At 25.2% G+C, this 24,318-nt stretch overlaps 2 protein-coding genes across 4 annotated transcripts; one reads left to right on the top strand and one right to left on the bottom strand.

The window, feature by feature from the left end:
• The first annotated feature begins 305 nt into the window (after window positions 1-305).
• LOC127290625 (lissencephaly-1 homolog) lies at window positions 306-23,724 on the top strand. Its single transcript, XM_051319320.1, has 7 exons — window positions 306-530; window positions 3,489-3,626; window positions 17,682-17,835; window positions 17,991-18,197; window positions 18,586-18,996; window positions 22,100-22,448; window positions 22,919-23,724. Exons 2-7 carry the CDS (start codon window positions 3,589-3,591, stop codon window positions 22,990-22,992), a joined length of 1,233 nt encoding a protein of 410 aa, XP_051175277.1. The 5' UTR covers window positions 306-530; window positions 3,489-3,588; the 3' UTR covers window positions 22,993-23,724.
• LOC127290624 (uncharacterized) lies at window positions 10,881-14,272 on the bottom strand. 3 transcript variants are annotated; one of them, XM_051319317.1, is made up of 2 exons: window positions 12,835-14,272; window positions 10,881-11,023 (listed from the first exon to the last, which is right to left on the bottom strand). In XM_051319317.1, the coding sequence occupies exon 1, from the start codon at window positions 14,070-14,072 to the stop codon at window positions 12,837-12,839; it is 1,236 nt and encodes a 411-aa protein (XP_051175274.1). In that variant the 5' UTR covers window positions 14,073-14,272; the 3' UTR covers window positions 10,881-11,023; window positions 12,835-12,836. The 3 variants fall into 3 exon arrangements, with proteins under 3 accessions (XP_051175274.1, XP_051175276.1, XP_051175275.1); XM_051319319.1 differs by having other exon boundaries at window positions 10,911-11,019; XM_051319318.1 differs by having other exon boundaries at window positions 10,928-11,057.
• Window positions 23,725-24,318: the final 594 nt, after the last annotated feature.

Here is a 24,318-nt window from a genome sequence, read left to right as displayed (position 1 = left end):
ATTATTATTTATTTATTGAAAATTATTATTATTAAGCTTTACTGTAAAATTATTTAAAAAGAACGGTTTTAACAAAAATATTATTAATATTATTATTATTATTATGGAATTGTTTAGTTAAGATTAGTTTTTTTTCAACGTCAGTATAAAGAGAGAAAAAAAAAAGATAATGAGAGAAAGATAGAGGGTGAAAAATCGACCGTTTTTATAGTATATGAAATTTGTATTTGCCGCGCTTGCGCAATAAATTCAATAGTGAATAATACGCATGCGCGAACATTAGCGCTATCTCACGAGAATTCCCGCAGTTTGCTCGTAGTCGTGAACACGAGAAGGTTGAATAATTTGCGGTTCCCTGTTTTTTTAAAATTCCCTCTGCCGCCGTCTCCTCCTTCCCCCCGCCCCTTAACTCTCAAAAATCCAGCAGCCAGTCAGTCAGTCAGTGTTAAATTATAACCCTTCGTGTACGACTTGCAGTGTTAAAAAAAAAAAAACAACAAAAAAAAGAGGATCTCGGAATTTCCAAAAACGTGAGTAATGTTTTTTTTTCCTCCCCCTCGTAACCCCCCCCCCCCTTCTTCTTCTTGATTTTGAGTCAAAAGTTATTATCATCATCATTGAGACAACAAAAGTTGCGTTTGACGCGAGTTTTGCACTATACTCATATAATCATCAAACCAGACGGCCACGAATCCGTGGATATATAGGTATAAGGCAGTTCAGGCAGGCAAAATGGCCGTATATTTTAATACCAACACCACAAAAATTTGTTGGAACGCGATCTTATATTAATTTTTTTTTTTGTAAATAAATTTTTACTTTCAAAAATTTAGGAACTATATTAGAAAAAAAAGGAATTGAATCTCTAGTTTTTTTGATCACGTGATTTTTTCTTGAAAAAAAAAATCTGTCAACAAGAATTCCCCACCAACCCCCCTTACCTGACGGAAGTGACGCCCTGAAAAGGATTTTCTGCTATCTTTGCGACGGGGTTTTTGTTAAAATGGTAAATTGATTTTTTTTTCGCAAAAAATTCCGAATTTCTAAAAATTTATTCGCGTTTTTTTTTCGTTTTTTTAAATGAAGGCGAAGGAATTTTCGAAAGTGGTAAAGAAATAATATATTTTTTTTTTTGGTTAAAATTGTTTTTTTTACTAGGGTTGTTTTTTTTTTTGCGTGAATTTTTTCATTCTCTCTTGCGCGAATAACTGTCGATTCAAGTTTGACAGATGAATTTAATTACTTGCCGGAATCAGCTGTTTTTGAGAGATTGTAATTGAATTTTTTTTTGTATAATTATAGAATAAAAAACGTGTTTTTAGGTTATGTTTGCAGGAAAGAAAAAAGAATGTTTATTTTTTTTTAATTCGTTTTGTCTCCAAAAGTTCTTTTTTTTCGTGTACAAAAAAGGGGAGAGGTTATTTTTGAGGGGAAATTTTAAGTGGAAATTTAATCTTTGTTTCTTCGGGAAGTATTTTGTTTTGTTAAAAGCATGTCAATTTTTTTTTTCCTATATGAATATTATCGTTTCTATTCTTATTTAAATTTTTTTGTCCCGAGTGCAAGAAGGAATAAATTTTTCCTTTATTGAATTTTATTTATTTATTATTATTATCCTTCTTATTTATTACTACTATTATTTATTATTATTATTATTATAATTATTATTATTAATATTAAATTATTATTATTATTATTGTTATTGTTATTGTTATTGTTATTGTTATTATTACTATTATTTTAGTAATAATTATTATTACTAATATTATTATTATTTTTTTTCAAAATTTCTTTTCTTTTTTAGTTAATTATTAAATTTTCGCAAAACTGTTCTTAATTATTTTTAGTTTTTTTTTCAACTTTTTTTCTTTTTAAAAAAAAGAGGATATTTTTCCACTTATTAGTAATTAAAAAAAAAAATTGAATTATTTTTTTAAAAATATTTTATTATTAGAATTTTTGGTAATATTATTTTAATAATTGAATAAATATAATTATATATTTATTTATAATTAAAATATATATATATATATATATATATATAATAAATAAGTGAATTTTATTAAATATTATTAGTTTCACAGCTGGACTAAAATTTCTTTCTACGGTGTTAAAAGAATCTAATAATTTGTAATTTATTTATTTTATCATTAATAAGTAAAAAATAAATTATATTTATATTTAAATAAATAATAAATATTATTTTTAAATAATAAATAAATAAAAAAAAACCATTTGTAAATAAATAAATTACGAAGAAAAATGAATTTTAAAAATGGAAATTTAAAAATAATTGGACCATTTATAAAAATTTATTTTTCAAAAAACAAAAATTAATTTTTCTCCGAATTTAATTTGAATGGGGTTAAAAAAAAGGGGAAGTGTGGGGGGGGCGGGGGTTAAAGTTTAATCCAGAAATAAGGACAATTCGTGAATATTTAAATAAAATAAGGAGAGTATAAAGGGGGGCCGGCCGGCAACGAGACTATTGATTACAACAATATTGCACACGCAAAAGCGTCGCGACGCCACCCTGCCCCCTCCCTCCCTCCCCCCCTTTGAATTTCTCCCTCTTTCGATTTTGCCGACTGTCAAGGTCTTGCATATTCCCGGAAAAAAAACACACGATTTTTTTTGTACCCTTTTTTTTTTTTTTTTGCCAAAAAATCTCAAATTTTATTATTTTATAAAAAGTTTTACTTTCAATTTTTGGGAAAAAAAAGGGTAAAAAATAAATTTTTTCTGAAATTTACCAAAGGGTAAAAAAAAATTAATCTACGATGAAATGAATTTTTTTTTTTGATTTACTGAATAATTATTAAATTTTTTTTTTGATGAATTTTCCTAGAAAGGTAAAATTTTATTTTTAATTTTAAAAATAGTTTAATTCCCCTCCCCCCCCCTCTTTGAAAAAATTAAAAGACGCGCAAATTCGGTGAAATTTTTTTTTTTTTTATTTCGAAATTTATTTAGGGAAATTAATAATATTATTTGTTTTATCTAAATTGGAGGCGAAAAATATAAATAATTTTTTTAAAAAAACAACAAGTAACATTGAAAGTTAACGATTAATTCGAAAGTTGTCTTTGCGTTGAACCGCAACAATCTAACGAGCGATTAATTATACCATTGAAATTGGTTCGCAGTTATAATTTTAATCTCCCCCTTATATATTAATGTCAAGTTCAAGTTTAAATTTCTCCAATTGTTTTTTTTTCTCCATTTTTTTCCTCTTTTTTTTATTGTGTTACATTTCTATTTTGTTGAATAATTATTTTTTTGCTTTTAATAGTATACTAAAATTATTATTTGTCAATAAATAAACACTGTTTTGAATTTTTAAAATCTATTTTAGTAATAATTTTTTTTAGTTTACAATTTTTATTTAAAGGTGTATTTTTTTTAATAAAATAAATATTTTAATTATTTTTATAAATAAATATTATTATAATATAATAATTGAATTATTTATTTAATTTTTGTTGCAGAATGTCGATGGCATTATATTGAAATTTTGAGACTCGAGGGAGGAGATTAATCTGATTTTGTATTTTCACCAAGGAATCTGCCGAGTTACACTCGAGGATCATGAAAATGGTGTTGTCTCAACGTCAGAGGGAGGAGTTGTAAGTTTTTATTATTTTTTTCCCCCCTCATATTTGTTGTGATTACACTAAAAGTAAAGTAGAAAAAAAAATTATTGATTAATCTGTGTCGGTAATATAGAAATCTAACTAAAAATTTCTTAATTAATTCCGGAAAAAATAATTGAGGCATCTAGTTGAGATATTCAGTAATAGAGTGGGTAAAAAATTGCGAAAAAAACTCATAATTTTGTGAGAAATAAAGTGAAAAGTATTATATCGGTCGGTAAGTTAGGAATGTAAGTAAAAATTTCATACTTAAATCGAAAAAGATAGTAGAGGCATCTAGTTTATACATTTAGTAATAGAGTGGGAAAAAAATTGCGAAAAAAACTCATAATTTTGTGAGAAATAAAGCGAAAAGTATTATATCGGTCGGTAAGTTAGAAATCTAATTTAAAATTTCATAGTTAAATCAAAAAAAATAGTAAAGGCATCTAGTTTAGACATTCAGTAATAGAGTGGGTAAAAAATTGCGAAAAAAACTCATAATTTTGTGAGAAATAAAGCGAAAAGTATTATATCGGTCGGTAAGTTAGGAATGTAAGTAAAAATTTCATAGTTAAATCGAAAAAAATTGTAGAGGCATCTAGTTTAGACATTCAGTAATAGAGTGGGTAAAAAATTGCGAAAAAAAAACTCATAATTTTGTGAGAAATAAAGTGAAAAGTATTATATCGGTCGGTAAGTTAGGAATGTAAGTAAAAATTTCATACTTAAATCGAAAAAGATAGTAGAGGCATCTAGTTTATACATTTAGTAATAGAGTGTGTAAAAAATTGCGAAAAAAACTCATAATTTTGCGAGAAACAAAGTGGAAAGTATTGCCGGTCGGTAAGTTAGGAATGTAAGTAAAGATTTCGTAATTAAATCGAAAAAAATTGTAGAGGCATCTAGTTTAGACATTCAGTAATAGAGTGCGTAAAAAATTGCGAAAAAAAACTCATAATTTTGTGAGAAATAAAGCGAAAAGTATTATATCGGTCGGTAAGTTAGGAATGTAAGTAAAAATTTCGTAATTAAATCGAAAAAAATTGTAGAGGCATCTATTTTAGACATTCAGTAATAGAGTGCGTAAAAAATTGCGAAAAAAAACTCATAATTTTGTGAGAAATAAAGCGAAAAGTATTATATCGGTCGGTAAGTTAGGAATGTAAGTAAAAATTTCGTAATTAAATCGAAAAAAATTGTAGAGGCATCTAGTTTAGACATTCAGTAATAGAGTGTGTAAAAAATTGCGAAAAAAACTCATAATTTTGCGAGAAACAAAGCGGAAAGTATTGCCGGTCGGTAAGTTAGGAATGTAAGTAAAAATTTCATAGTTAAATCGAAAAAATAGTAGAGGCATCTAGTTTATACATTTAGTAATAGAGTGTGTAAAAAATTGCGAAAAAACTCATAATTTTGCGAGAAACAAAGCGGAAAGTATTGCCGGTCGGTAAGTTAGGAATGTAAGTAAAAATTTCATAGTTAAATTGAAAAAAATAGTAGAGTCACCTAGTTTAGACATTTAGTAACAGAGTGGGAAAAAAATTGCGAAAATATCACTTATAATTTTGCCAACAAAGCGGAAAGTATTAGCCCGTCGGTAAGTCAGAAATCTAACAAAAAATTTTAACGTTAAATTCAAGAAAAATAGTAGAGGCACCTAGTTTAGACATTTAGTAATAGAGTAGGAAAAAAATTGCGAAAGTATCAATCCTAATTTTGCCAACAAAACGGAAAGTATTAGCCCGTCGGTAAGGTAGAAATTTAATGGAAAATTTGACAATGAAACCCAGCTAATAGCAGAGGCATTAAGCTTGGACAATAAGTATTAAAAATACCCAAAAAGCCTTGAAAATCTGGTTTATAATTTAACGAGAAAAAAATGAAAGTATTCACCTGTCGGTAAGTTAGAGATCTAATTAAATTTTTTTTTACACAAATAGTGAAAAAATAACAGAGGCACCTAGTTTAGACATTTGGTAATAGAATGACAAAAATTTGGGATAATAACACTTATAAATTAGAAAAAATTTAGAATTAAATATTTTTACCTGTCGGTAATACAGAAATCTAACTTAAAAATATTTCTAGTCAAATTGGGAAAATAATAACACAGGCATGTAGTTCAGGCATTTAGTAATTGAGTAAGAAAAAAAATTTACAAAAATATCGTTTATAATTTTGCAAAATTCAGTGTGAAATAATTTTCAATTGTCGGTAATGTAGAAATCTAACTAAAAAAACTGTTTTTCGTTTCTTTTTTTAAATTTTTTTTTTTTTTTTATTGAAAAAGTAAAAGTATATTTCTCCAAGTTTCAAGAGGTTTCGTCCTGTGTTTATAAGAAGAAAAAAAAAGATAGCGTGCAGACTTGAAAACGATCAATGAGAAACGCCATTCTTGGCTTCTGAATTTAATCGTTTCATTACTCAAGTTTACTTCAGGGATATTTAATACATGTATATTCTGACTCGTCATTCTAACAAGTAGGAGGGTAAAAAAAAAAGAAACATTCTTTTTGAATTTTCACATCCGATACCACTCACATTTCAAGATCGAGTGTAATTAACTTTATCATATCGGCAATTCTAATAGAAATCGTTGTACTCGAGTAAAAAATTTAAATATTTTCGAATTTTTTTTTATATACTGTTCTGTAAATTTAAAATTGCTGATGAAATTTAAAAAAAAATTGTTTAATTGTAGATATCTAAAGGTTTTTTTTTTCTTGTTACTGACAAAGAATATAATTTAAAAATTAAAAATTGACGAAAGTTTAGCAAAATTTGATTAGAATTCTACATTACCGACTGCTGGTAAAGTAAAAATCTTTCTTATCGACCGTCAGTAATGCAGAAATCTAAATGCTCGACTAGCGTTTTTTGGGGGAAAATTTATCAAATTCACTTGAAACTTATTAGTCGGGGGTTTTTTTTGTGTCGCTGATTACGAATATGAAGTTATTTTCAAAATTCAAAATGTCGGATCAAATATGACGACCGAAAAAACTTAAAAATCGCTCAAATTCGTTTAAGAATCGTTACTCGGGGGGTTTTTTGACTCGCTGATTACGAATTTGCAGTTATTTTCCAAATTCAAAATGGCGGATCCAAAATGACGACCGAAAAAACTTAAAAATCGCTCAAATTCGTTTAAGAATCGTTACTCGCGAGGTTTTTTGGGTCGCTGATTACGAATTTGCCGTTATTTTCCAAATTAAAAATGGCGGATCCAAAATGGCGACCAAAAAAACTTAAAAATCGCTCAAATTTGTTAAAAAAATCGTTACTCGGGGGGTTTTTTGACTCGCTGATTACGAATTTGCAGTTTTTTTTCAAATTAAAAATGGCGGATCCAAAATGGCGACCGAAAAAACTTAAAAATCGCTCAAATTTGTTAAAAAATCGTTACTCGGGGGGTTTTTTTGGGTCGCTGATTACGAATATGAAGTTATTTTCAAAATTCAAAATGGCGGATCCAACATGGCGGGGATTTTTTTTGAATTGTTTTTTAAATGAAATTTAGTACCTAGGGGTTTTTCGGGTCGCTAATTACGAATATAATATTAAATATTAAAAATGAAAACAGTTTTAACGATAAGTAAAAGTATTTTTATTTTCAAGTTTTATTATTCAATGATGATATAATAGCAAACGTGGAGAACATTTTATTATTATTATTATTATTATTATTTTGCTTTTATAAAATTATCTTCTTTTAATAATTATTATTTTTTTATTTTATAATGTTGAACGAGACTTGCCATATTTTAATCGATGACTCTGGTGGTGAAAACTTTTTTTTTTTTTTTTTTTTTTTTTTTCTTCCCTCTCGTAAAGTGGGTCACGTCTAGATCAGAATGATATATTTTATTTTTTGCGAAAACAATTTATGTTTTTCTTTCATTTTTTTTTTCTAAATAAAAATAATAATATAAACAAAACGAAATAATAGAATTAAATCTATTTAGTAGTGGGAGTATAAATCTATATTTTTTTTTGCCTAGATTTTTCATTGTGGAAAATAGTCAAAATCGATCTCTTTAGCAAAATTAGTCTCGGATCGCTTGTGAAGGTAGCTTTCAGGGGGCAGTGGTCGGTGGGTGATGAGACGTGTGGCAAGGGCGGTGGGAGGGGGGGGTTTGGGGGGTGGCGAAGGGTGACTAGAACAGTGGGCGTTGTTAAATGTCTGGGGGTTTCTTTTTCGAGCATGCGCAATACAAAAAATCGATAAACTTTGAGAGACGTCAAGATATGCGTTTTATGCGCAAAATCATAGCGAGTGAAGAAAATTCTCCTAAAAATCGAAAATAAAAAATTTGCAAATTTGCAAATTATTTTTTTTTTAAATTTCAGCCATTTATCTTTTTTTTATTACTGTTTAATAGAAATTAAATTTTTCATTATAACTATTATTGTTTAATAATATTTTTAATAAATTAATTACATAATAATAACAATAATAATAATTAATAGTAATAACAATAATGATGAAATAATTTTAATAATGTAATTAAAATAATCATAATAATGATAATAAACAATAATAATACTGCTAATATAGTAAATAAAATTTACAATACACTGAAAAAAAAAAATTTATTTGATTCAAATAAACATTTATTTGATTATAATAACCAATTATTTGAATCAAATAAATATTTTTTTTCAATGTATATAATAATTAAAAAAATTAAATTAATAATATTAATAATACTGAGAATAATAAATAATTATAAAAAAAAAAAAAATAATAAAAAATTTATTTGATTCAAGTAAATATTTATTTGATTATAATAAACAATTATTTGAATCAAATATAAATGTTTTTTTCAAACAATTAAAAAACCTAAAAATTAATAATAATACTGACAATAATAAATATCGTTTACAATGGTTAATAATTAAAAAAGAATTATAAAAATTAAAATAATAATAATAATAAATAATTTGATTATTGTGGTATTTTAAAGAATACAATGTACGATTTAAATGCCAGGAAAAAGGTGGATAAGGAAGAAGTGATTGTGGCCATTGATCTTTACTCTCGAAGTCTATATAGATGGATATATTTTATACACATATATAAATACGTGTGATGCACACCTTGGATTGTAATATAACAAGTGACGTCATTCACTGAAAAGTTGCTCTTTAAACGTTATGAAAAAATTATATCCGTATTTATGACGAAAGAATTTACATAAATGATTTTCCATTAATAATATTTCTTTCTTTTTTTTTTTTTTTTTTTTCAAAAATGTACAAACAAAATTCTATTATATTTCATAAATTTTCTTTCAATTTTTTTTTAATATTTATTAGTTTATTTTTTTTTTTTAATTTTAATTTTATTGATTTAGTTATGTTTTATAATTATTTTTTTTATACTAATTAATAGAATTAGGCAATAATAATTTTTATTAATTATTTATACTGTTAATTAACAATAGTTTTTGTGAATTATAGAATTTAATTATTAATTTAGCAAAACATATTGAGAATTTTATATTACCGACTGCTGGTAAAGTAGAAATTATCGACTGTCGGTAATGCTGAAATCTAAATTATCGACTACAGTTTTTTTAAAAAAGAGAAATTGATAATTTTTGATAATAATAGAATTTAATTATTAATTGTATACAGTTAATTAACAATATTTTTTGTTAATTGTAGAATTTAATTATTAATTTAGCCAAGTCTATTAAGAATTTAACATTACCTACTGCTGGTAAAGTAGAAATCTTCATTATCGACAGTCGGTAATAATGAAATCTAAATTATCAACTAGAGTTTTTTTTTTTAGGAAAAATTGATAATTTTTTATAATAATAGAATTTAATTAACCGATTAAACGAACTTACCTTAAGTGAAGTTCAATCGGAATTATATGAGTCGTCTCGTTCGAATAGATTAATACGTAGTACCATCATTTTGGTAAATCTGATCACATTTTTAAAGCTAATTCAAATTTAAAAAGTTGCACAACGCCGCCGCCGCCAATCTCCGGTGGCGCTGTGCCTTCCCTTCCGCTAATATTCATTAATTTTAAAGTAAATAAATCGCAATTTTCAGGGACTTTATTTATTTATAAATATTATTATTTATTTATAAATAAATAAAGTAAGGGAAGGGAGGGTGTAATCTATTCGAACGAGACGACTCATATAATTCCGATTGAACTTCACTTAAGGTAAGTTCGTTTAATCGGTTAATTATATTACGTCGTCTCGTTCGAATAGATTAATACGTAGATGTTTAAAGATTAATAATTGCGATTTCAAGAATAAAATTTATTTAAGGGATTTTCCCAACATAAAAGAACAAATGTAATTAAAGTTAACTTAACTCAAAGGGTTTTACCCAACAAAAAACAGAAAATAAATATTTTACTTAGAGCGAATTACAGCTTTAGCGTATGCTGTTTTATCACATAATGGTCTCTTATAAAAAGTGGCAAAAACTTTTGATCGCTCAGACCAACCTGCAGTCTTACGAATAGTTTCTATATCAATTCCTCGTAGATTTGCCGCGGAAGTGGATGCATGTCGAGTACTGTGGGATTTAAATATAGAAACGTCTACTCCACTTTTTTCTAAAGTACATCTTATCCACCTTGAAAGAGTTTGCGTCGATGCTGGTTTACATGGTTTCTTAAACGTAACAAATAAATTTTTATTCGATCCTCTTAGAGCTTTAGTTTTCTTTATATACATTTGTAAGATCGAAGCAACACAAAGTTCAGGTTGTTCTTTAAAAAAGGGTAACACGAGGCACGGTTGAGGTTTATTAATTTTTGACGTTTTAATGCGTTCTGGAATTTTTATTTGGATAAAATCCGACGAAACTATAATATTGTCAATAGAAATTTTTGATAATGTCTGCATTCTTTGCGATGTAACTAACGCGATTAACATGAGTAATTTTTGTGTCAAGTCTTCTAACTTTAATTTATTATGTGGAAATTGAGTTTTCAAAAATTCAATTACAATCTGAGGGTCCCATGTGCAATCGTATCTAGCTCTTTGAGGTTTTAGGTTTGCAACACCTTTAAAAAATCGTTTTATTAACGGGTCTTTTCCGATATCTATTGGCAAAATCAAGGATACCGCAGCTCTATAAGTATTAAGAGTACCATATGTTTTGATATTATGAAAAACTTGGGAAAAGAAATCTAAAACATTTTTTGATTCAACGTTAAAAACTGAAAGATTATTTTTAAAACAATATTCCCACCATAAACGTAGCGGTTTTTCGTATTGCTTAACTGTGTTCTCAGATAGAGAGGCAATCATAATCTCTATTCCCGACTCCGGAATTCCTCTTCTAGAAAACGCTTCCCAGATAACTTTCCGGCCACCAGGATAAGGTTCTCTGCCATCGGATGAATCTTTCTAGAAGGAGAAGCAAGCAAGTTGAGTCGTGGGCCTAAAAATAAAGGTTTATCAATCAATAAATCTAAAAACAGAGGAAACCACACTTGAGTGGGCCAAAGGGGAATCACTAAAACGCCCTGTGCTTTGTCCTCAATAATCTTTTTTATAACTCGTAAAATTAACGAAAACGGGGGAAAGGCGTAAAAGTAAATATTTTCCCAAGATATTGTCATCGCGTCAATGGCCACTGAATACGGATCGTGAAACCAGGAAACAAATTTAGGACATTTATTGTTAATGCATGTTGCAAATAAATCAATTTCAAAGTCACCAAATTTATCTACAATTTGTCTAAAATCACTATTGTTTAATTCCCATTCCGTTTCTGTAGGAAGAATTCGAGATTCACGGTCTGCAACTACATTGTCTTTCGATTTAATGTACGACGCGAAAATCCAAATATTTCGTTCCTCGCACCACTGCCAGATTTGTTTTGTAATATTATGAAGATTAGAAAATTGTACCCCACCCATTCTATTAATATAGGAAATTGCTGTCGTGTTATCAATGTGCATCAAAATTTGACAAAAGCTATAATCTGAGGCGAAACTCTTAAGGGCATAAAAAGCTGCTTTTAACTCTAAATAATTTATACTTTGATTTTTGTCCGTCTTATCCCACCAACCGTGAGTTTTTTGTGTGTCACAACATGCACCCCATCCAGTTAGAGAAGCATCCGAGAATATTTCTAATTGAAATTTAGAATTTCTAATTAAATTAAACGAGCCTGAAACGTTAGAGATCCACCAATTTATTTCCGATTTTACTTCGCGCGACAAATGCATTAAACTGTCAAAATTGCCTTCCGTTTTCTCTAAAGCAAGGAACTTTTCTCTTTCCATTTGTTTAGTGTATAGCCAACCGTATCTAACACCTGGACATGCCGCGACTAAAACGCCTATACACTGAGCAAAAGCTCTGATACTACACTTTGTTTTCTCGCGAAAATCTTGGACCAATTTCAAAACTTTTTCTTTTTTCCTAGTTGGAAGCTCGACCGTTAAATACTTGCTATTCCAAATAAATCCTAAATATTCGCATTTTTTCGAAGGATTAAAACAAGATTTCTCTTTGTTAATAATAAACCCGAGCGATTCTAAAAGTCCCATAGTTTGAGTAATATTGATTAAGCACATATCTTTAGTCTTTGCTATTAACAAAAAATCATCGAGGTATAAAACAGATAGAAAACCTTTACTTCTTAAACATTCAACAACAGGCTTCATAATTTTCGTGAATAAAAAGGGCGCTGTGCAAAGACCGAACGGTAGACAATTAAATTCGTATAAAATATCATTAAACTCAAAACGTAAAAATTTACGGTATTCTTTTGCTATTCGTACATGAAAATAACCATCCTGCAAGTCTATAGATGCCATAAAGCAATCTTTTGTTAATAATCTCATTACTGTTTTTTGATCCTCTAACTTAAAGTGGGGTGGGTCAATAAATGAATTTAATTCTTTTACATTTAAAATAAAACGTTTATCGCCATTTGGCTTGTCAACTAAGAAATACGAGGAAAGGAATTGATTTTTGCACGGCTTACATTTAGACACTGCGCCTTTAGATTTTAATTTATTAATTGCGACACACAAATGTTTATACTCTTCTTCAGAAGGAGTAGGAATTTTTGGTGCCCTTTCCTGTATAACTTTTTCAAAAAAGGGAATTTTATATCCTTCAATGATACTTAAAACTTTTTTATCTTGAGTGAGTTCTTCCCACTTGTCAAGAAATAAAGATAATCTACCTGACACTTTACTTACATTTATCGACGTCCTCGAGATCTCTGATTCTTGTATTGATTCCTGTTCTGCCCATCCTGGCGACTCTTGAAGGTCCTCTTCGTTCCTCCGGATGGGCCTCTGAAGTTTAAATTTCGGAAAGTTTGATCAACATTTTTATAAGATGGGCGTTGGAATCTATATGATGATTTATCGTAAGTAAATCTATTATAATTATTTTTTCCAGAAGAAGTTGACTTTATTATTGATTTACTATGTTTTTCCACCTCACGCGCAGATTTTAATCTTTCTGACAGCTTGTCTCCAAAAAGTAATGAACCAACTGGCTCATCAACTGTCACGTCCTCTACTAATCTATTTACGTTAGGGGTAATAAATGCACGCCTTGTAATTGAAATATTATAGTGAGCATCTGATAAAATTCTTGCTGCATCACTCAAGTATGATACCACCGACGTATCCATGCTATTTCCTTGATTTAATATATTAGACAGTGCTAACCCAGTAGCATGTATCGCAGCTCCAATTTTTTCTTGCGCTTTCACTTGAAAAGTGTCCTTTTTTCGAGCCTTTTCTGTCATAGTGCGCTTAATTTCCGAATTCAAAGCAGGCGGCTTTAATGTCACAAAATTTTTAGGTGGAGTGTACTTTTTTAATATTTCCTCGGTTGATTCTTTAGTCATACCCTTCGTAAGAATAGTGGACCAATTTTTTCTCAAAACGTTGTGAATATTACCTTTTGAATCATTGTTTTCATTTGGGTCGTCGCCCAATAAGGTTAGGACTTCATTATTTAATTGAACATCTCCTGGACTATCGAAATCTTCATTTGAGCTATCCGAATCAGAATTTGACTTATCTTTTTTACTTATATTGTCACTCGGACTATCAGAACTATAATCAGCATCTCTCGAGTCTGTCGAGTCTCTCGGACTGCGATCAGCAAAGCGGCCATGTTCGGACGTGCCTCTCGGGCTGCGTTCGCGAACATCAGGCGCATAATCACTGTCTGAACTGGAAAGCGAAAAACTTCTCCGGGAATCTGAATAATTTTTTCTTGAACGATCTCTGGGTGAACGGCTCCTGATGCGTCTGTCACTTTTTGATTTTTTCGAGCGTTCCGTTTCATGAAAATGTCGACCACGCCGAGACCTAACCTCATCTCGTGAAAAAGATCGATTTTTACTTTTATCTCGCGAATCTCTCTGAGATTTCTCTCTCCTTTTTTCTGCAGAGCGGCTACTACCACTAGCTTCCATTTTGGAAGCGATAAAAACTAACTATTGAATAAAAACTATTAAATTATCACTCTAGAAAAATTTTTTAGTGTTCACAGATTTACACAAAAAAATGGAATGGAATGAATATTAGCGGAAGGGAAGGCACAGCGCCACCGGAGATTGGCGGCGGCGGCGTTGTGCAACTTTTTAAATTTGAATTAGCTTTAAAAATGTGATCAGATTTACCAAAATGATGGTACTACGTATTAATCTATTCGAACGAGACGACGTAATATAATTATTAATTTAGCAAAATCTATTAAGAATTTTATATTACCGATTGCTGGTAAAGTAAAAAATCTTCATTATCGACCGTCGGCAAGGATGAAATCTAAATTATCAACTAGAGTTTTTTTTTTTAGGAAAAATTGATAATTTTTTTTAATTATAGAATTTAATTAATAATTGTTACAATTAATTAACAATAATTTTTGTTAATAATAATTCTTATTAATTAATTACATAATTAATATTTAAAAATTTCTTATTATTATTTATTATATTAATTAATTATAATATAATATAATAATAATAATAATATAATTAATTATATTTTTATTATTATTTATTAATTACATTATGAATTTTTTCTTAATTAATTAATAATATTAATTTTTTTTTTGGTTTCTAGTTTAAATATTTCATTTGCTATATAAATTTTATATCTCCAATTATTACATAAGATGATGATTATTTATATTATTATTATTATTATTATCGATGAAACAATGTGAAAAAAATACAGTATGTATATAAAAATTGTATATTAGGTATTTATCGTGATTTAATTAGAATGGCTTTTTGGATTGTCTCCCCTGCGAAAATTTGTGGCAATATAATATATTTAAACAGGTGGGAGGCGACCTTTAAAACGATGACATACTTCGATCGAACTTTATACATATATATATATATATATAACAATAACAAACAGGCAAATCGTTTTTCTTATTAGATTTATATCAACTATACTCGTGAGATGTGAACCAATTAAAGAAAAAAAGTATTAAATTAATGGCGCTTGTTAAAATAATATTTATTTTCTCATTTCTCTCATTTTTTTTTCTTACTCTAAATTAATTTTTTTCCATTTTCATTTAAGAAAAAAAAATTATTAAACAATAATAAATAAAAAATAAAAAAAAATAATAATAAATAAAAAATTGAAATAATAATAATAAATAAAAAAATGGAAATAATGATAATAATAAATAAAAAAAATAATAATAAATAAAAAATTGAAATAATAATAATAAATAAAAAAATGGAAAAAAAATAATGTAGGTTATTAATTAATATTTAAAAATTATTTTCGAAATTAAAAATTTCCCACCACATAATTTTGCCCGCGAAATTTAAATTTTGTTCCCGCAATTTTTTTTTTTCACGATATACAAAAATTAATTTTATTATTTTAAATTAAAAATAAAAATATTAAATAAATTTTCTCCCACGAGTAGGAAAATTTTTTTTTCTAAATTAATATAATAAAGTGAAGATCGTAGGCAAAAAAAAAAAAAAAAAAAAAAAAGAAGAAGATTGTTTAGGTGTGGGGGGGGGAGAACCTCGTGTCGAGGCCTTTCACCCTGAGAAGCCCCAACTTTCGATCTCTTTCCCACGTATTATTTTCATTATAAACAATTCATTGAGAATCGTGTGCTTATATACAAACACTCTCCAATTTTTTTTTTCAAGATTTATTTATTATTCTTATTATTATTATTATTATTATTATCATCTATATGTATATATATATACACTAAAAAGTTTTCGCTCTCACGAAAACAATGCTTCTTTTGCGCCTACTTTTGTAGATATCGAAAGTCACACAAACATCCAGAGAGTCACCTCATTAATTTGTCCCAGAATTCCGACAATGAAGCCGTATACAAAAAAAATAAATCATTTTCAAATATTTAACCAAAAAAGGGCAATTTTTTAAAAATTTGTTAACAAAATTTTTTTTATTTTATAAAATTCTTTTTTGCTAAATATTTAGCCAAATTTTTATTTAAATATATATTTAGCCAAATTTTTGTATTTAATTAATTTATTTAGCTAAATTTTCTCTCATCTTTCAATAACAATTTAGCCAAATTTTTGTATTTAATTAATTTATTTATTTAGCTAAATTTTCTCTCATCTTTCAATAACAATTTAGCTAAATTTTTGTATTTAATTAATTTATTTATTTAGCTAAATTTTCTCTCATCTTTCAATAACAATTTAGCCAAATATTTGTATATTTTAATTAATTTATTTATTTAGCTAAATTTTTGCATTTAATTTATTTATTTAGCTCAATTTCCTCTCATCTTTCAATAACAATTTAGCCAAATTTTGGCATTCAATTTATTTATTTAGCTAAATTTTCTCTCATCTTTCAATAACAATTTAGTCAAATTTTTGTATTTAATTAATTTATTTATTTATAGCTAAATTTTTGCATTTAATTAATTAATTAATTTAGCTAAATTTTGGCATTTAATTTATTTATTTAGCTAAATTTTCTCTCATCTTTCAATAACAATTTAGCCAAATTTTTGCATTTAATTTATTTATTTAGCTAAATTTTCTCTCATCTTTCAATAACAATTTAGCCAAATTTTTGTATTTAATTAATTAATTTAGCTAAATTTTTGCATTTAATTAATTTATATAGCTAAATTTTCTTTCATCTTTCAATAACAATTTAGCCAAATTTTTGTATTTAATTAATTTATTTATTTAGCTAAATTTTTGCATTTAATTAATTTCTTTATTTAGCTAAATTTTCTCTCATCTTTCAATAACAATTTAGCCAAATTTTTGTATTTAATTAATTTATTTATTTAGCTAAATTTTCTCTCATGTTTCAATAACAATTTTGACAAATTTTTGTATTTTTTAATTAATTTATTTATTTAGCTAAATTTTGGCATTTAATTAATTTATTTAGCTAAATTTTCTTTCATCTTTCAATATCAATTAAGCCAAATTTTTGTATTTAATTAATTTATTAATTTAGCTAAATTTTTGCATTTAATTAATTTCTTTATTTAGCTAAATTTTCTCTCATCTTTCAATAAAAAATTTAGCCAAATTTTTGTATTTCAGAAACATTTAACTAAATTTTTACAAAATTTTAACTAAATTTCTATTGAGCACAATTATTTTTTCATTCTGAGAAAATTTCTATTTAGGCTAAAATTTTGTGCATTTGAAATTATTTAGAAAAATTTTTTTTTTTTTGGTTTAATCAAATTTATATTTTGGACAATTTTTTTTTTTTTTTTTTTTTTAATTTAACTAAATTTTGTTAAATTGCAAAATGAAATAAAAATTTATAGTTAAAAATTTGAATTCAATAAAAAGATTTATTAAAATTTTTTTTTTGAATATTTAGCAAATTAATTGAATTGAAATGTAAAAAAAAAATTAATTTAATTACAATTTATATTTGTTTGAAATGAAAAAAAAAATTAATTTAATTACAATTTATATTTGCTTGAAATGAAAAAAAAATTAATTTAATTACAATTTATATTTGTTTGAAATGAAAAAAAAATTAATTTAATTACAAATTTTTTTTTTTATTTTCATTTATAGAAATAAGGCGATAGCGGATTATTTGAGCGCGAATGGATATCAAGATGCATTGGAGGCATTCAAAAAGGAGGCTGATATGCCTGGTGAAGTCGAAAGAAAATACGGCGGTCTCCTTGAAAAGAAATGGACCTCGGTTATTAGATTACAAAAAAAGGTATTTTCTAAATATTATATTTTCTTTTTTTCAATTATAATTTTTTTAATTATAATTTTTATGTTTTTAAATGTATATATAATAATTGTTTTCCTTTTTTTTCAAATATATTAGTTAATAAATGTTTTGATTTTTTTTTTTTTTTTGAAATAAAGGTAATGGAATTAGAGTCAAAATTATCAGAGGCTGAAAAAGAATTCATTGAAGGTGCTCCAACACGTGGCAAAAGATCATCATCCGAATGGATTCCAAGGCCGCCTGAAAAATTTTGCCTCACAGGACATAGAGCGACAATTAATCGAGTTATATTTCATCCTGTTTTTAGCCTGATTGTATCTGCGAGCGAAGACGCAACAATTAAGGTTAATAATATTTTCAATTATTTATTTATACAAATTTTTTTTTTTTTTCAATATTTTTATTATTAATTTCTTAGTTTTTTTTTAAATTAATTTATAATTAATATATTTTTTTATTAACTTAATTATTAATTAGTTATTAAAATTAATTATTATTAAATAATTATAATAACGAAATTAATAATTTTAATTTATTTATTTATTTATTATTATTTATTCATAGTCCACACCTTTCGGTTTCGGACGAACTTCCGGTTTACATCTTTCTATTCTTATATTATTAATAATTTTAATTAATATAAAATTAATTTTTTTTCCACGTTCTTTTTATAAAATAAATAAAAAATTGAAATAATTTGTTTTGAATTTGAAAAAAAAAAAAAAAAAACAGGTTTGGGACTTTGAAAGCGGAGAATTTGAAAGAACATTAAAAGGACATACGGATAGTGTACAGGATATTGCTTTTGATACAACAGGCAAATTACTTGTCTCATGCAGTTCGGATATGTCGATTAAGCTATGGGATTTTCATCAATCATTCTCGTGTATTAAAACAATGCACGGCCACGATCATAATGTAACGAGTGTGACATTTGTGCCGCAGGGAGATTTTATTGTTAGCGCATCGCGCGATAAAACAATTAAAATTTGGGAAGTTGCAACTGGTTATTGTGTAAAAACAATGACTGGTCATCGTGAATGGGTGAGAATGGCACGAATAAGTCCGTGCGGTGAATTAATTGCAAGTTGTTCAAATGATCAAACTGTTAGGATTTGGTCGGTCGCTACTAAGGAGACAAAGGTAATTTTTTCCTTTTTTTTTGAATTTTTAACTCCCAAAATTTCTATCAAAAAAAAAATCCCTTTTAAAAAAAAGAGATTATTTTCTAAAAATCGTTAGAATTTTCTTATTTATGGAATTTCAATTATTGTCAATAATATTATTTTTGAGACGAATTTTTATTTTATTCGAAATAAAGTATTTTTTTGCAGAATTTTTATCAAAAACGATTTTTTCTATATTACAAAAGATTTTTTTCAATAACCGAAAATTTACTTCACAGAATTTTTATTTGTCAGAATTTTTATTGGCTATAATTTCATTGCATACAGGCCTCGGATTATACGACTTTTTCCGACTTTTTTTTTTTAATTTTTTGAAAAAAAATTTTAAACAAAATACTTTTTTCTTTTTTTAGTATACAATGCAGAGATCTTCTTCAGATCTTCTTTATTTCAATTATTTAACAAACTTTTAACTAAAATTCTTCACTAAATTAATTATTTTTTTAATAATTTTAATGAAATTCAATTCACAAATTCAATTACCATTAAACTATTTTTCAATTCAAATTTTTTACGAAATTTAATGATTGTTTATAATTTCGAAAGAAAAAAAAATTACCAAAAATTTTTAATTTAAAATCAGTTGAAATTTAATTATTCAAAAATTCATTTATCTGAAAGCAAATTTTTCAATTAAAAATTTTTTGGAATTCAATTTTTTTTAATGTGATTTTTTAATAAATTTTTCATCAACATAAATCACTAGAAATTTTTCTTATTATAATTTATTATTGTTTCAAAATTTAACACAATTTTTTTTTGAAATTCAATTATTTTCAAAAATTTCAATTTAAAAGCTTCTAAAATTTAATTATTTCTACACTTTTTCCATCAAAAAATTTTTTGAAATTCAATTATTTCTAAAAATTTCAAATCAAAATCAATTAAAATTCAATTATTTTCAAAATTTTCAATTCCAAACTAATTAAAATTCAATTATTTTCAAAAAATTTCAATTATTAATTAATTAAAATTCAAATTGTTTTCAAAAATTTCAATTGAATTTCATTTATTTTGAAAATTTTTAATTAAAATTCAATTATTTTCAAAATTTTCTATTTAAAATTAACAAAAATTTAATTATTTTCAACATTTTCAGTTCAAAATAAATTAAAATTCAATTATTTTGAAAAATTTCAATTGAAATTAATTTATTTTGAAAATTCAATTATTTTTAAAATTTTCTATTTAAAATTACCTTAAATTCAATTATTTTAAACAATTTCAATTCAAAATCAATAAAAATTCAATAATTTTCAAAATTTTCAACAGAAATTAATTTATTTTGAAAATTTTTAATTAAAATTCAATTATTTTCAAAATTTTCAATTCCAAATTAAATAAAATACAAATATTTTGAAAACTTTAAATTTTGAATTAATTAAAGTTCAATTATTTTCAAAAATTTCAATTGAATTTCATTTATTTTGAAAATTTTCAATTAAAATTCAATTATTCTCAAAATTTTCTATTTAAAATTAACTAAAATTTAATTATTTTCAACATTTTCAGTTCAAAATAAATTAAAATTTAATTATTTTGAAAAATTTGAATTGAATTTGATTTATTTTGAAAATTTTCAATTAAAATTCAATTATTTTCAAAATTTTCAATCTATAATCAACTACAATTCAATTGTTTGCCATTAAGTTTTAATTGAAATTAAATTATTTTCCAAATTTACCAAAAGAAATTCTAAAATTTAAATTATTATTATTATTAATTTGACGTCTTAAAAATTTGGATAAATGAAGAAATTCGGTGAATTTTGAAATTGGCAAATTTTTTTATTTTTACAAAAATGCAAAATTTGTCGTCTTAAAAATTCTATCAATTAAAAATTAGGACATAAAATTTTGGATATTCGATGAATTTTGAATTTCTCACTGTCATTTTTACAAATTTTGAATTAGATAAAATTCCCATTAAATGAGAATTCGGTTATAATGAAAATTCGCCACGAATTTTCGTTTTTTTTTTTTTTTTGACTAATCACAAAATTATCATTAAAATTGTGATTAGAGGAATTTTTTCAAAAAAAAGGGGGGGCCAAAATTTCTATTTATTTTTTTGTAAGTAGAAAATAGAAATTCCGAATTTGGATAAATGAAAATTTTTCGTTATTTTTAAAAATTCGAATTCTGCTAAATTAAAATTTGATTAAATTAAAATTTAATTCAATTAAAATTCGAATTAATTTAAAATTTGATTCAATTAAAATTCGAATTAATTTAAAATTTGATTCAATTAAAATTCGAATTAATTTAAAATTTGATTCAATTAAAATTCGAATTAATTTAAAATTTGGTTAATTTAAAATTTGATTCAATTAAAATTCGAATTAATTTAAAATTTGATACAATTAGAATTTGGTTAATTTAAAATTTGATTCAATTAAAATTTTATTCAATTAAAATTCAGTTATGTTAAAATTCACAACGAATTTTCGATTTTTGATCAAAAATGTCCAAAAAAATGTATATATATATATATAAAAAAAAAAGAAGAAATTTTGTCCATGATTTTCGAAAATTCGACCAATCACAAAATTATTATTAAAATTGTGATTATAACGAATTTTTTCAAAAAATCACTGAAAATTCAAATTAAAAACCACTTAAAATTCAATTATTTATAAAAATCTAAATATTTAATAGTTTAATAATTAATAATAATTTCCCATTAAATTCTTAAATAATAATAATAATAATAATTATAATAATAATAATAATAATAATAATAATAATAATAATAATAATAATAATCAAATACTTAAAATATTTTTTTCAATAAAAAAATTCTGCAAAAATTTAATTATTCACAAAAAATTAAAAACAAATTTTCAGCAATTACAATTTTTCAAAATTTCAAATTGTTTAAAATTCAATTATTTGAAAAAAAAATTTCTATTTAATTAATTATTATTTTAAAAATTTATAATTATTGTATTTGTATCAAATTTATATTTTATAATTGAGGAGTATTTGAATAAAAATAATTTTTACCTTGCAGTGAATTTTTTTTTGGAAAAATAAAAAAAAAAATGTTTTTTTTTATAGGCCGAGCTCAGGGATCATGATCATGTGGTTGAATGTATTGCATGGGCGCCAGAATGTGCCCGAGCACCAATAAATGCGGCCGCTGGCGCTGATAATAAAGGTGCACACGAGGGTCCATTTCTTGCATCAGGCTCACGCGATAAAACAATTCGCATATGGGATGTTGGCGCTTGTGTTTGTTTATTTACATTAATTGGCCATGACAATTGGGTGCGTAGCATTGTTTTTCATCCTGGTGGCAAATTTATTGTCAGTGCATCGGATGATAAAACGTTACGAGTTTGGGATATACGCAATAAACGAGCAATGAAGACACTTGAGGCGCACGTTCATTTTTGCACTTCTGTCGGTAAGAATATTTACAAAAAATTTCCTTTCCTTTCTTTTTTCTTTCTTTCTTTCTTTATTTTCCTTTTTTAGTTTTTTTTTTTGTTGTATTTTTTAATTTATTTGCTGTTTTTTTTAAATTAATTCCTTTGCTTTTATTTATTTTTTTTTTAATTAATTTATTTACTTTTTTTTTGTATTTTTTAATTTATTTGCTGTTTTTTTTTTAAAAAATTAATTCCTTTGCTTTTATTAATTTATTTACTTTTTTTTGTATTTTTTAATTTATTTGCTGTTGTTTTTTTTTAATTAATTCCTTTGCTTTTATTTTTTTTTTTATTAATTTATTTACTTTTTTTTTGTATTTTTTAATTTATTTGCTGTTGTTTATTTTTTTTTAATTAATTCCTTTGCTTTTATTTTTTTTTTTTATTAATTTATTTACTTTTTTTGGGGTATTTTTTAATTTTTTCTTTCTTTTTTTTTTTGCAGATTTTCACAGAAGTCATCCGTACGTTGTCACAGGTAGTGTGGATCAAACGATAAAAATTTGGGAGTGTCGCTAGTCACCGGATTTTCGATATATAAATATATATATATTTATATATATATATATATAAATTTCAATCGAAAGCCAACCCCCCCCCTCTCTGCCCCCACCCCCTTCATTGCCCTTCCCATCAATTTTTTTTTCCCTCCCTCCCTCACGCATATAATATACACATAAATACAACACGAAAAAAAGAAATTAATTTTTTTTTTTTTTTTTTTTCGAAATTCGCGATTAATTATTAACGCGAATATTTGTGTGAACATTTGTTTTTGATTTGAAAACAATTTCCGAAAAATTAATTTTGAAGAAAAGAAAAGAAAAAAAAGAAAGTGATGAAAAAAATTTACTTATGATATTTCGAAAAAAATACAGCCGAACGAGAGTACAGCTACTAGAAGAAGAAGAAGAAAAAAAAAAAAAAAAAAGGTATCGTACATTATTAAAAAGAAAAAAAAAATATATATATATAATTATTATAATTATTATACACACCTATTACACGTACGGTTTAAGAGCTCTTTAATTAATTTATAATAAAGTATAATTAGTAATTAATATTATACATATATAAATATAATAGCGAGAAAGAGAGCGAGAGAGAGAGAGAGAGAGAAAAAAAAGTGTGTGTCTGTGAGAGAGAGAAAGAAAGAAAGAAAGAAGGAAAGAGAGACAGAAAAGAAAGTAACCGAAAAATTATCGTTTCCGTTCGCATAAATTTTCTAATAAAAAAAAAAATCAATTATTACCTATATAATTTTTTATTGATTTTTTTTGGAAATTAATTATTTTCTCGATGAATTTTCAAATTGTGCGAATTTTTTTTTTTTTTTTTTTTTTTTTTTTTTTTTTTTTACAGGCGACGAATTTTTATTTGTTCGAAATTATAAAAAAAAAAAAAATTGATCGAAATTTTGAAAATTTGATCAATTAGAAATTATCAAAAAAAATTGTAATTGGTTAAATTTTCAAAAAAAAAAAAAATTGCGCCAAAATCTTTCCGTTGATTATTATTTTGTGTTCGATTTTTGTAATTTCAGAAAAAAATATTGAAAATTCGTCGCCTTTCAAAAAAAAAATAAATAAAAAGTCTGAAATATAATTATTATTTCTAATAAATAAATTTAAAAAAAAATTATAAAATATCAGCGAAATTCAAATTTGATAGATGGAAAAAAATGCGTTAACTAAAAATTCGTTTAAAAAAAGAGAAAATTTTCAAATTTCAGAAATTGAAAATTTCAATTTCAATTTCTAAAAAAACCATTTTCAAATAAAATACTCAATAAAAATTCTAATTAATAATAACTTTTTATGGGAAATTAATGCGTCGCATAATTTT

This window comes from Leptopilina boulardi, unplaced genomic scaffold (assembly GCF_019393585.1).
Source record: "Leptopilina boulardi isolate dan_hultmark-lab unplaced genomic scaffold, ZJU_Lbou_2.1 LbouV2_78, whole genome shotgun sequence".
NCBI lineage: Eukaryota > Metazoa > Arthropoda > Insecta > Hymenoptera > Figitidae > Leptopilina > Leptopilina boulardi.
Note: the sequence above shows the minus strand (reverse complement) of the source record. Positions and strands in the feature narration are given on the sequence as shown.